This window comes from Piliocolobus tephrosceles, chromosome 16 (assembly GCF_002776525.5).
Source record: "Piliocolobus tephrosceles isolate RC106 chromosome 16, ASM277652v3, whole genome shotgun sequence".
Classification (NCBI taxonomy): domain Eukaryota; kingdom Metazoa; phylum Chordata; class Mammalia; order Primates; family Cercopithecidae; genus Piliocolobus; species Piliocolobus tephrosceles.
The window spans coordinates 51898632-51911224 of NC_045449.1; the positions used below are offsets into that span (position 1 = coordinate 51898632).

At 48.8% G+C, this 12593-nt stretch overlaps 2 protein-coding genes across 13 annotated transcripts in view; both read left to right on the forward strand.

The window, feature by feature from the left end:
* The window catches only part of NBR1 (NBR1 autophagy cargo receptor), a 41531-nt gene extending 38125 nt beyond the window's left edge, over positions 1 to 3406 (forward strand). For all 4 annotated transcript variants that reach the window (XM_026448626.2, XM_026448629.2, XM_026448627.2 and 1 more), the window contains one exon: positions 1630 to 3406. In XM_026448626.2, coding sequence (XP_026304411.1) covers positions 1630 to 1803 — 174 coding nt within the window. In that variant the 3' untranslated portion in view covers positions 1804 to 3406. The remainder of the gene's footprint in view (positions 1 to 1629) is intronic.
* Positions 3407 to 3488: 82 nt separating this feature from the next.
* On the forward strand, positions 3489 to 10606 carry TMEM106A (transmembrane protein 106A). 9 transcript variants are annotated; one of them, XM_023203990.2, is made up of 9 exons: positions 3489 to 3640; positions 3943 to 4107; positions 4725 to 4956; positions 5847 to 5910; positions 8401 to 8554; positions 9060 to 9200; positions 9308 to 9351; positions 9870 to 9923; positions 10260 to 10606. In XM_023203990.2, the coding sequence occupies exons 3-9, from the start codon at positions 4746 to 4748 to the stop codon at positions 10408 to 10410; spliced, it is 819 nt and encodes a 272-aa protein (XP_023059758.1). In that variant the 5' UTR covers positions 3489 to 3640; positions 3943 to 4107; positions 4725 to 4745; the 3' UTR covers positions 10411 to 10606. The 9 variants fall into 9 exon arrangements, with proteins under 9 accessions (XP_023059758.1, XP_023059763.1, XP_023059765.1 ...); XM_023203995.2 differs by having other exon boundaries at positions 10290 to 10606; XM_023203992.1 differs by having other exon boundaries at positions 3576 to 3640; positions 3921 to 4107.
* The last annotated feature ends 1987 nt before the right edge of the window (positions 10607 to 12593 follow it).

Consider the following 12593-nt stretch of genomic DNA (forward strand, 5'->3'; position numbering starts at 1 on the left):
GTTAACAATAAAGATGAGAGACAGATTGGAGATGGAGAAAGATTTTTGAAGTGGTGAGAGGTAATGAGATACAATGCAAGGTACATTCCATTAACCTGCAAAGGAGGATGGATAATCTATTCTGAAATAAGAAGGTAGAAGGGAACAGTGGAATCAGGTGTGGAGGGAAATGCTTAACATGTTTGCATACTGTTCTCATCTTTACATACTTTTTCAACAACCCTGCAAAGTAGGAGGTATGATATATCTTCAGTTCATAAAGTAATCAATAGCACAGTTGGTTAGTAAATGGAAGATTAGGGTTTGAGTCTAAGCCTGTCTGCCTCCAAAGTTAATAATCTTCCTGCTTATACAGCTTCAGTATCCCCAGTCTGTGAAATTATGATGATAACATAACCAGAGGCCAGGCGAGGTGGCTCACATCTATAATCCCAGCATTTTGGGAGACCAGAGTTCAAGGATCACTTGAGCCCAGAAGTTGAAGACCAGCCTGGGCAACAGGGAGACCTCATCTCTAGTAAAAAATTTAAAAATTTGCCAGGTGTGGTAGCACGGACCAGTGGTCCCAGCTACTTGGAAGGCTGAGGCAGGAGGTTCATTTGAGCCCAGGAGGTTGAGGCTGTAATAAACCGTGTTCACACCACTGCACACCAGCCTGGGGAACAGAGTGACACCCTGTCTCAAAAACAAACAAAAAAACAAGCGTTTAAGGATTTAGGAAGGTAATGCTTCCACCACAGGGCTTGAATGAATGAATGTTAACTTCCTCTTACCTATTCCTTCTTTTTTATTTTTTTGAGACAGAGTCTTACTCTGTTGCCCACGCTGGAGTGCAGTGGCGCAATCTCAGCTCACTGCAAGCCCCACTTCCCGGGTTCATGCCATTCTCCTGCCTCAGCCTTCCGAGTAGCTGGGAATACAGGCGCCTGCCACCATGCCCGGCTAATTTTTTGTATTTTTAGTAGAGACGGGGTTTCACCGTGTTAGCCAGGATGGTCTCGATCTCCTGACCTCGTGATCTGCCTGCCTTGGCCTCACAAAGTGCTGGGATTACAGGCGTGAGCCACTGCACCCAGCCCTTCTTACCTATTCTTTCGGAGGAGAAAAAAATCAAGAAGCCTTCCCAGGTTGTAATTTCCCAAGCGGTTTTTTTTTTTTTTTTTTTTTTTTTTGTCCAGCTCCTCTGCATATCTGACAAAATTTCCCATAGCATCTTTCAGTAACACTTTTATCTTGCTCATACTTGCCCCATCATCACAATTACATTTATGTTCACAGGGTCTCCGGGGCTTGCTGTCATTCCTTCATCTGGCTGAAAAGTGCTTCTTCCTGAAAGTTCCCCACGAAGCATTCTCCTAGTTCTAAGTAGTTCATTAGCTCCCCGGTTTCCCTTTTCTCCTCCTTCAAGTACACACATAACTAATCTAAAACAGGGTCTTCCCAGTCGGAACTGTTGGTATCAAGTACACAGGAGTGCCATAGCCTTGAATCTAATTACCTAGTACTTTGAATAAATCTGGAAAGTCTAGTATGCTTACAAGATGATACAAATGTATAAAATAAACATTTAAATTATACAGTTTTTTTATTTTTATTTTTTTATTTTTTGCTTTGCTTGTCTTTACACAGCCAATAGTTTCTGAAGATCAGACAGCAGCCCTGATGGCCCATCTCTTTGAAATGGGATTCTGTGACAGGCAGCTGAACCTACGGCTGCTGAAGAAACACAATTACAATATCCTGCAGGTTGTGACAGAACTTCTTCAGATAAACAACAATGACTGGTACAGCGAACGCTATTAAGGAGTGACCTTGTATTAAATAACTGCCTGCTGCTCAGAGATGATCTCTATTCTGTCATTGGGGTATGGGGTAGAAGCCCTTGCTTATTTTTAATCTGATGAATCTGTGTAGAGCCCATCGTTGAGTTACCAAGACAATACCTGTTATAGTATTTTGGGGAGCAAGTTAAAGATCAGAACTTGAATTTTCACTTTAGACATTGGATGAATAGTATGAAGACAGTTTTTCAATTGATTTGGATAAAACTATTTTAGTGCATTGACAAGTATAACTTCAACTTCATATAGAACCATTTTTCTTTCTGCTTTTATTGAAGTTGAGTGTTTTTCTTTGATTAATGTGGATTTTTTTATGGGGATATCTGTTAATTTTCAGGTTTTGAAAGACATTAACCTCGTAAGTTGTTTTTAAGAATTATTCTCATAATTGCTGTAACCCAGCTCAAGCTTCATAGCTATTTGGCATTAAAATAACACCCAGAGCATGATAGAAATGTTGTTAACTCTTCCTCTCTCAAGGAGAAAGTAATTTTCCTGCAAGACTTAATAATTGGCACCGTTGCTTTCTAAAGACTCCATGGTGCATTCAAGAGTACCCAACTTCAAGGGAATCTCTGCATTTCAATGAAAGGAGGAAGAGTGTGCTGATAAACCCACCAGCACCTATTGAGCAATGTCTATTATAGTAATTTTGCATACATTTTTATTTAAGGGAAAAAATTTAGGTAGTGTGAAATATTTTGCTAATCTCGTAGAAAAGGAAAAAAATCCTTCTGTTATTTAAAGGGAAAAGTAAATTTAACAGTTATCTTTTTTCTTAATGTCAGGGCAGATCTTATTTTACAGTACAGTGGGGGAAATAGAAACATGTGAAAAGCAAAAGGCGGGCTCCTAAACTAATGTCAGTAAAGTTCAGGGTGGGCAAACGAGTGTGTGTGAGGTATAGGAAATGCTGATGACTTCTTTAATGCTTGAAATCCGTTCAGAGGTATCCAGCCCTAGAAAGCCTAGAACAGGAAGAGGCAGCTGGTATTGTGCAAAGCTTGGATGGGGGCAGAGTTGCTGAAAAAGTTTTGGTTTAACCCCAAGATAAGTGGGAAGGAGCTTGTCCATGGACCCAGGTTCTCACTCTGTTTACAGAAGGGAGTTGAGTACAGTTGGTGAAGGAAGAGGTAACAAAAAATGCTAAATATTTTATCCATGAAAATGACTTCCAGAAAAGGAAGAATACGAACTCCAGACCGAAGGGGAAAAGATAGTTAAAATAGTATTATCTAACCTGGTTGGTATTTGTAATGAATGGTGATTTTAATTAGTCATTAGCCATAATGATGTTTATTTACAGTATAACTCCTGAATGCTACTTAAATAAACCAGGATTCAAACTGCAAGCCAACCAGGCCGTTCATTATTTAAAACATTTTAATCGGGGCTTCCGGGCAGAAGGTGGAGTGGCAGGGTGTGTGTAATTGGATTGATGGGCGGGACCTGTCTTGACCATCGGAGTTTTATAGTCGAGGGCCAGGAGGGCCCCGGTTGTCCTCCGTTGTACTTGTACATAACCACCTAAAGAATGGTGAAATAAATGTTCTTCGAAATTCCTATCCGGACTGGCCAGTCCTTGCGGAAGCAGCGTCCGGGCCGTCGGATAATGTTTGAAGAGCTGGGAGCGTCTCTGGCGGCTGCGTGGCGAAGGGGCGGTCCGGGGGACGAGGGGGTGGGCCCTTAGGGGCTGGGACGGAACTTCCCTGAGCACCGAGTCAAAGCTTGAGGGGAGTGTCTGCTCCCGCACTTTCGATTCTGCTTGCTGCCGTTTCTGTCGCTGCAGTCGTCTGCGGGTAAGACCCTCCCTAGACACTCTACTTACTTTACCTTTCGGAGGTCAAGACACCTCCTGTTGCCGCCGCCTCGCCCAACACACAGGCGCCCCCTGCACGCGTAGTAAGCTTGACTAACGGCCTCTCGGTGTGTGTGGTGGCGCTTGAAGTCCTCCCTTAATGAAGGCACACTTTCTCCGTCCGCGCCTACCGGGTCGGCCCGTGGCAGAGCCCCCATGTAGCCCAGGAATCGGCTTGGCCCTTCGGGGAGGTCAGCGTCCTCACTATCCCCACTCCGCAGTGCGGCACATTCTCTCCCCTAGGACTCCGCCCGGTTGCCGGCCCCAGGCCGTGTTTCTCCTCCCTACCACCGCCCAGCTCAGCCCAGTCCAGCCCACTCTGCCGTTAGAGGCCCTTCTCCCCAAAGACGCACTTCAGAAGTCTTGCCCTCGTGCACTGAGGAGCCTGGGATCCCAGACCTGAACCAGGTGAGCCTCGCAATATTTTAGCCCAGAAAGATCTGTGTGGCTCACTTGCCGGCCTCGTTCTGCCACAGAGAGTCCAGATTTAGCCTTGACTTTTCCTAGTGAAAGACCCTGGTATCACTATGACCTCCTCAGGCTTTCTTACCCGGCCTCAGAAAGCAGTGTCTGCTTTCTCCCAGGGCTTGTTTAGATAGGGGTCTTAACCACACCTGTGACCAGTCTGGCTTCTTCTCTCCTTGTTTCAAAGAATCTCTTTTCTGCCCTATCCAACTTCCTTCCCTTGAACTGAATGACAGCTCAGCAACTTTTCCAGAGAAAAATTAAATGCTCTGCCAGTCATTTATGGAAGTTCCTTAAAGTGAAATAACTTCTGCTTTTTTTTTTGTTTTCCCTTTTGTAGGCAGATTGGTCTCTTTTAAAATAATGAAAGGAGTTGAAATGCGTTGAGACTTCTGAAAGTCCCATGTAACCACCCAATTTTTCACACCCTATCTTCCTTAGACTTGAGCTTGCTTAAACTGTGGTAGGGCTCCTTGCCAGTCTTGAGAACTTCAAACCAAAATTACATTTGGCGTCAGTGCTAACAAGCTTAGCACTGAACTTGGGTCTTTTCTCATTAGTGAAACCCCTGCCTCCGAAGAATGGGTAAGACGTTTTCACAGTTGGGCTCTTGGCGGGAGGACGAGAACAAGTCAATCCTGCCCTCCAATCCAGCCACTGGCAGCCAGGCTGTCAGCTACTTCAGCACCGGTAGCAGCAAGTCTCTTTGTTCCTGTGTGCCTTGTGAAGGAACTGCTGGTGCCAGCTTTGTGACTTGTCCCACCTGCCAGGGCAGTGGCAGGATTCCCCAAGGTGAGTGGCCCACGGCTCTGGAAATAGCCTGGAGTCCAGGGAAAGTTCTTAGCCTATTGGCCTGGGGCAACCCCTCTGAGTCTCCTTGGATGGGATTAGATCTGCTCTCAGCTCTTGACCTCCCAGTCTCAGGCTGGCCAGGGAGATACTTAACTATCCTTGGGTTCCCTGCAAAAACCTGCCCTCCTTCCCTGGTTGTATTCCCCAGCCCCTTGTGGGAAAGAGGGGTTCTAGCCACTGTGCTCCTAAGCAACACTGTATGTCTTAGGATTCATTCAGTTCAGGAAGTTAGAAATTACCTTTCCGAAGATCCTGGGCATCTCTGATTTGCTGGTGACTTTCAGAGATTCTTCATACCTATTAGTGGAAATCTCACTTCCATTCTAGACATGACAAAGCTGAGCTGCCAACTTTGGTAGCAGAGTCCAGTGCTTCCGGTTCTGCTCTGGAGCAGAGGCGGCATGCTTCTAACACTGCTCTAGCTGGGCACAGTGGCTCACACCTGTAATCCCAGCACTTTGGGAGGCCAAGACAGGTGGATCACGAGATCAGGAGATCGAGACCATCCTGGCTAACATGGTGAAACCCCGTCTCTACTTAAAAATACAAAAAACTAGCCGGGCGAGGTGGCGGGTGCCTGTAGTCCCAGCTACTCAGGAGGCTGAGGCAGGAGAATGGCATAAACCCAGGAGGCGGAGCTTGCAGTGAGCTGAAATCTGGCCACTGCACTCCAGCCTGGGTGACAGAGCGAGACTCCGTCTCAAAAAACAACAAAAACAAAAAAAACATTGCTCTATGATGTAGGTGGAGGCGTGCTTCTCGGAGGCTGGCACAGGAAATATTTGTCACAGTTGCATCTTTGCCCTCCCTCTCACCTTCTCTCTCTCTAGAGCTGGAGAAGCAGTTGGTGGCTCTCATCCCCTATGGGGACCAGAGGCTGAAGCCCAAGCACACGTAAGCCCCTCTTCCTCCCTCAGCTCCATAAGCCATCGCCCATGGGGGCTGCTCCCTTTGTCTCCCCTGTTTTGATCCCCCCTAATTTATTCCTATTAGTTCTTCCATAGAAAGCCTGAGCCTCAGAGGTACCCGCTCCTTACGTCCAAGAATTTTTTCCTGATTTAGAAGCTCCTGGACCGGGTGTGGTGGCTCATACCTGTAATCCCAGCACTTTGGGAGACCAAGGCAGGCAGATCACTTGAGCTCAGGAGTTCAAGACCAGCCTGGGCAACATGGTGAAACCCCATCTCTACCAAAAGAAAAAGAAAGAAAAAAGCAGCAGCAGATGTCACTTGAGGACACCAGGTGGCCTTCCTTAAGCATCACTGCTTCCAGGAAGCGTGGCACCCTCTCCAAGACAGGAAGGATCTGGTAGCTCTGCAAGTCCTCCCAGGAAGGAGGGAACAAGCATGTGGCCCTGGCTGCAATTGATTTGAAAACATTATTTTTCTTTTTCTTTTTTTTTTTGAGACAGAGTCTCGCTCTGTTACCCGGGCTGGAGTGCAGTGGCCGGATCTCAGCTCACTGCCAGCTCCACCTCCCGAGTTTACGCCATTCTCCTGCCTCAGCCCCCTGAGTAGCTGGGACTACAGGCACCCGCCACTTCGCCCGGCTAGTTTTTTGTATTTTTAAGTAGAGACGGGGTTTCACCATGTTAGCCAGGATGGTCTCGATCTCCTGACCTCGTGATTCTCCCGTCTTGGCCTCCCAAAGTGCTGGGATTACAGGCTTGAGCCACCGCGCCCGGCCCTTTTTTTTTTTTTTTTTTTTGAGACGGGGTCTCGCTCTGTCGCCCAGGCTGGAGTGCAGTGGCGTGATCTCGGCTCACTGCAAGCTCCGCCTCCAGGGTTCGCACCATTCTCCTGCCTCAGCCTCCCGAGTAGCTGGGACTACAGGCGCCCGCCACCTTGCCCGGCTAGTTTTTTTTGTATTTTTTAGTAGAGACGGGGTTTCACCTTGTCTGCCAGGATGGTCTCGATCTCCTGACCTCATGATCCACCTGTCTCGGCCTCCCAAAGTGCTGGGATTACAGGTGTGAGCCACCGCGCCCGGCCTGAAAACATTATTTTTCTTAAGCACCTCCCTTGCTGAGGCAGTTCAGACTTGCTTGTTTTTCTCCCAATAGAGGTGAAAAACCTATTGTCCGCTGTTCTGGGATACTTCAGAACCTCAGGCAGCCCTGGGGCCTACCGTGTTTGTGATCTGAGTCCATTTGACATGGAACTCCCTCAACCTCCTCCCAAGGTCCTGGTGTCAACCTGGGAGTCACCACCAAGCCGAACCCTCTCCGCCACCCCACTATACCAGAATTGGAAATCAGGCTGGGCATGGCCGGGCACGGTGGCTCATGCCTGTAATTCCCCCACTTTGGCAGGCTGAGGTGGGCGGATCACGAGGTCAGGAGATCGAGACCATCCTGGCCAACATGGGGAAACCCCGTCTCTACTAAAAATACAAAAAATTAACTGGGTGTGGTGGCAGACGCCTGTAGTCCTAGCTACTCGGGAGGCTGAGGCAGGAGAATGGTGTGAATCCGGGAGGCGGAGCTTGCAGTGAGCTGAGATCACGCCACTGCACTCTAGCCTGGGTGACAGAACAAGACCCCGTCTCAAAAAAAAAAAAGAAATCAGGCTGGGTGTGGTGGTTCATGCCTATAATTCCAGCAGTTTGGGGAGGCCAAGACAGGTGGATCACCTGAGGTTAGGAGTTCGAGACCAGCCTGACCAACATGGCAAAACCCCATCTCTACTAAAAAATAAAAAAATTAGCTGAGCACAGTGGCAGGTGCCTGTAATCCCAGCTACTTGGGAGGCTAAGGCAGAAGAATCCCTTCAACCCGGGAGGTTGATCGCGCCACTGCAGTCTAGCCTGGGTGACAGAGCAAGACTCCATCTCAAAAAAAAAAAGAAAAAAAAGAAATTAGCAGTGCCCATCATAAGATACTAACAAAGTACTTATCTCTTCAATGCGTATCTGAATTTTGAATTAGATGGGTGGATAGTGTCCTGTTCTGAATGTTAAAATTCAGAACTTCCAAATATGGACTTATTTCTTCTAGTGATAATAACTAGCATTCATCATGCTTTTGCCATGTGCAGGGACCTGTGATTAGTATTTTTTCATATATTAGCCGATAACAAATTATATGAGGTCAGTACAATTATCTGCCTTTTACCAACAAGGAAACTGAGACTTAAGGAAATTAAGTGGGCTGCTCCATGTTATTGGGTCAATGGGAACAGATAGCTGGGAGTGGAAACCAGGCTGCCTGCCTGCCAATCCTGTGCTCCTACTCATTCCGGGCCACATCTGGGGAGCTAAATGTTGTTGGGGTAGTTGAGCAGGGGAAAGCCTGGTATATGGAGAGGAGTGTCTGAACCTCCTCCCTGAGTTTCCTTGGTGTTCAGACTTTTCCATTCCTCTATCCTGGGTCCTGCTTTCACACAGGAAGCTCTTTGTGTTCCTGGCCGTGCTCATCTGCCTGGTGACCTCCTCCTCCATCATCTTTTTCCTGTTTCCCCGGTCCGTCGTTGTGCAGCCTGCAGGCCTCAACTCCTCCACGGTGGCCTTTGATGAGGCTGATATCTACCTCAACATAACGGTGGGTGGGTGCCCTTGGGCTCCAATCCCCCCTTCTCAGCAATACTTCACTGTAACCTTTGTCCAGCGTTGTGACCCTGGGCATGGGAAGCCAGGGATCTTATGGCACCCAAAGGGTGTTGGGAGCCTGAAGAGAAGTAGGAGCAACCATGAGCTCCATGACAGATGGTAAAGGTTGGGACTCTACACAGTAAGGGGTCAGAATCTGGACCAGATAGATAAATCATAGGGGTGGAGTGGGGTGACAGTGCCTGAGACTCTCTGGATGGACAGGACTGAATGGTAAGAAGTCATACAGGGTGGGCCTGGATCCTGAGCCAGCTTAACTTCGTAAAGATCCCTCACCATTCAATGCCCCTCCAAGGGGCTCCTGGTTTTGGTCCTCTGCACCTGAAGCTTGTCATGGTAGATGGGGCTTAGGCCAGACAGGCAGGCTTTTGCAACTGTTTGGCTTTTCCTAAGGATGGGCCATCTTCACTCCTCCCTTCCCTTGTCTTCATCCCCAGAATGTCTTAAACATCTCCAATGGCAACTACTACCCCATTACGGTGACACAGCTGAACCTCGAGGTTCTGCACCTATCCCTCGTGGTGGGGCAGGTTTCCAACAACCTTCTCCTACACATTGGCCCTTTGACCAGTGAACAGGTGACTCCCCTCTCCCTGGCCAGCTCTGCCCACCAGCATGTGGATGTGTGGTGGTGGGAAAGGGGCAACTGGAGTCGGGGCTAACCCTGTGCCCATTTGGTTGACAGATGTTTTATGCAGTAGCCACCAAGATACCGGATGAAAACATGTAGTGAGTACCCCTTGATCTCTTCTTCCCTAGCCGCTTGCCTGGCTTAGGAACCCACTGAACACCCACCAGCTTTCCTGATTGCTTAGCAGATTCTTCAGCCAGCATCTGGACTGCCCTCCCATGGCCAAGAATGTAATAAGCAAGGGTTCAGGGTCCCCAGCCTCTGCTTGTTTGGATCTTGATTAGAATGAAAAACAGGCTGGAATTTGGTTAATCTTTACAATATGTGACCTTGGGCTCTTCAGCCTGCATTGCTGAGGAAGGTGAATGTTTTGTTTTCCTCCTGAGGAGAGGTCCAGCATATGCCTGGGCCAAGTGAGTGGAGGTCAGAGTGATAGTGCAGCCACGCTGCCACACTGACCTGAAGGGTGGGAAAGGGTGGAAGTGGCATATTGGGGGCACCTGATGGAAGGAAGGGGTTGTGTGGGGTAAGGAAACTGGGACCTGCAGGCATCTTCTGAGCTGACAGGCTGCTCCATGTGACACGTGGTCCCACGTTGTCTTTTCTTCTCTCTCAGCAAAATCTGTACCTGGCTGAAAATCAAAGTCCACCATGTGCTTTTGCACATCCAGTAAGTAGAGCTTGGAGCTCTGGTGTCCCTGCTCTCACTTCTGACTTCAGTCTCACTCAGCTCCACCTCCTGGGCAGAGTCATGCAAGCTGACCCCATAAATCTTTGTTGGCTCTTGGGAATAGCAAGTCTAGCCCCTTTTCTAAGTCTCACCTTGGCTATAAACTATTAGGGGCAACAGGCATAGGGCTGTCTGGAAGCTGCTGGAAAACAGGTGGGGCAGCTGTCCCAGGTACCTTGGCAGAGTGGGGAGCCAGAGGGAAGGGAAAATGAGGGAGCCCCCAACTCGCCATCCCCAGACAGTATAATGGGGCCAGAGCTTTCATTTTCCTTCCAGCCATGGCAACAAGGCCTGCTTCCTCTCCAGGGGCACCCTGACCTGTTCATACCTGAGCCATTCAGAGCAGCTGGTCTTCCAGAGCTATGAGTATGTGGACTGCCAAGGAAACTCATCGGTGCCCCACCAGCTGACCCCTCACCCACCATGACCTGTCTGCTATCCCTGTACTCCAGGCACCTGCAACCCTGGTCTATATCTTCCACAACTCCCTGGTGACTAAGGAAGGACTACAAAGGCTTTGCCAAAGGAGAAGCCCTGCTTCATCACACCCTTACCTCCCACCCGCTCAGCACAGGAAGCTTGCTTTGAAGTTAACTTCATACACACACACTGATATCCTCCAATTTCCTCCAGATTCTTTCAGGGGCTGCTATCAGATTCTGCGCTTGGTTAGTCTTTTTTTTTTTTTTTTTTTTGGTAGAGACAGAGTCTTACTGTTGGCCCAGGTTGGTCTTGAACTCGTGGGCTCAAGTGATCCTCCCTTGGCCTCCCAAAGCACTTGGATTACAGATGTGAGCCACTGTGTCTGACTGGTCTTTCTTCAGGAAAATCTGACCTGGCATCTTCTTGAGGCCCCTTAGATTCCCTGGAGTGGCACCTGGCCTTTCTGTACTGAGCACCTGGTGAGTCTGAAGGGGCCATTTCACCTCAGCTCCATCAGGGCTGGCCGTCCTGTCTGAATGGGGAGAAAGCTGTAGTTTTATCTGGCTTTTAAAACATAGACCTGCTGGCTGGGCGCAGTGGCTTATGCCTGTAATCCCAGCACTTTGGGAGGCCGAAGCGGGTGTATCACTTGAGGTCAGGAGTTCGTGACCAGCCTGGCCAACATGGTGAAACCTTGTCTCTACTGAAAATGAAAAAATTAGCCGGGTGTGGTGGCACGTGCCTGTAATCTCAGCTACTCAGGAGGCTGAGGCAGGAGAATCACTTGAAACCAGAAGGCAGAAGTTGCAGTGAGCCAAGATCAGGCCACTGCACTCCAGCCTGGGCAAAAAAGCAAAACTCTGTCTCAAAAAAAAAAAAAAGAGACCCTTTTCAAGTTTTCTACTCTCTGATAAGAAAATTTGGGGACATCCAGTGCCACCTCCAAGGACTTTCTGGGGATCATAGATGCTCTCCTGTGCCTGTCTGCTTTGACCATGTGAAAAAGTGATAGTCTGCTTCTCTCTGGTAACTTGTCTACCACCCATCTGAGAGATTAGCCAAGGCCCTTTAGCCCTCTGTCCTTTCTGGTTATTGACTGTCCCTGGTTCCTAGGAAGACAGAACTGTTCTCCAGCTAAAGCTTCTCCTCTCTATAAAGCAGTTTCACTATTCTCTTCATAGCGGGAGCCAAAATAGTAGAGGAGGGGAGGGAGGCACCTGGCACTCTGTGGGTCTGCACAGGAAAAACAGAGCCAAAGGCAGAATCATTGTATAAGATATTTACTGAAGGAGAGCCTCTAAGTCCACATCCTGAGCCCATGTGAGTAGACACAGGCAGGTCAAACGGTGGGCCCAGCTGTTCTCATCTGAAAGCCTGCAGGAGACGAAGCTATCAGTATCCAGCTGAGGCTGCTGGGTTCTGTTCCACCACCACCTTAGCACCAGGGCCCACTCTGGTCCCAGAGGCCTTGTCTCTCCTTGGGCTTTGACAATGTGGAGCAGCACATCGGCAGGGACTGGTCTAGACCCTCCCTTTCCTGTCACTCAGCTAGGACTAAGCCCCAGATAACCCCTGGTTTCCCACTGGCTCCTGATAGAAAGGTTTCTGGGCTGGGCGCAGTGGCTCACGCTTGTAATCCCAGCACTTTGGGAGGCTGAGGCGGGCGGATCACAAGCTCAGGAGATCGAGACCACGGTGAAACCCCGTCTCTACTAAAAATACAAAAAATTAGCCGGGCACGGTGGCGGGCGCCTGTAGTCCCAGCTACTTGGGAGGCTGAGGCAGGAGAATGGCAGGAACCCGGGAGGCAGAGCTTGCAGTGAGCCGAGATCGCGCCACTGCACTCCAGCCAGGGGGACAGGGGACAGAGCGAGACTCCGTCTCAAACAAAAAAAAAAAAAAAGAAAGGTTTCTGTACTTTAGCAGAATAGGAAGGATATTTGCTCATCAAAGGTGGCTTGGTCTTACAGCTGGGTGCAGTAGTATACACCTGTAGTCCCAGCTACTCAGGAAGCTGAGGTGGGAGGACCTCTGGAGCCCAGGAGTTCAAGTCTAACAAGAGCAGCAACATTAGCAAGACCCTGTTTAAAAAAAAAAAAAGGCCGGGTGTGGTGGCTCAAGCCTGTAATCCCAGCACTTTGGGAGGCCGAGATGGGCGGATCACGAGGTCAGGAGATTGAGACCATC

What these genes read in the sequence shown, in the direction of transcription:
- TMEM106A (XM_023203990.2), top strand. Translation starts at nt 4,746, where the DNA reads ATGGGTAAGACGTTTTCACAGTTGGGCTCTTGGCGGGAGGACGAGAAC. An exon ending in GCCCTTTGACCAGTGAACAG is followed by an intron (nt 9,201 to 9,307) that starts GTGACTCCCCTC and finishes TTTGGTTGACAG; the next exon opens with ATGTTTTATGCAGTAGCCAC. An exon ending in CATGTGCTTTTGCACATCCA is followed by an intron (nt 9,924 to 10,259) that starts GTAAGTAGAGCT and finishes TTTTCCTTCCAG; the next exon opens with CCATGGCAACAAGGCCTGCT.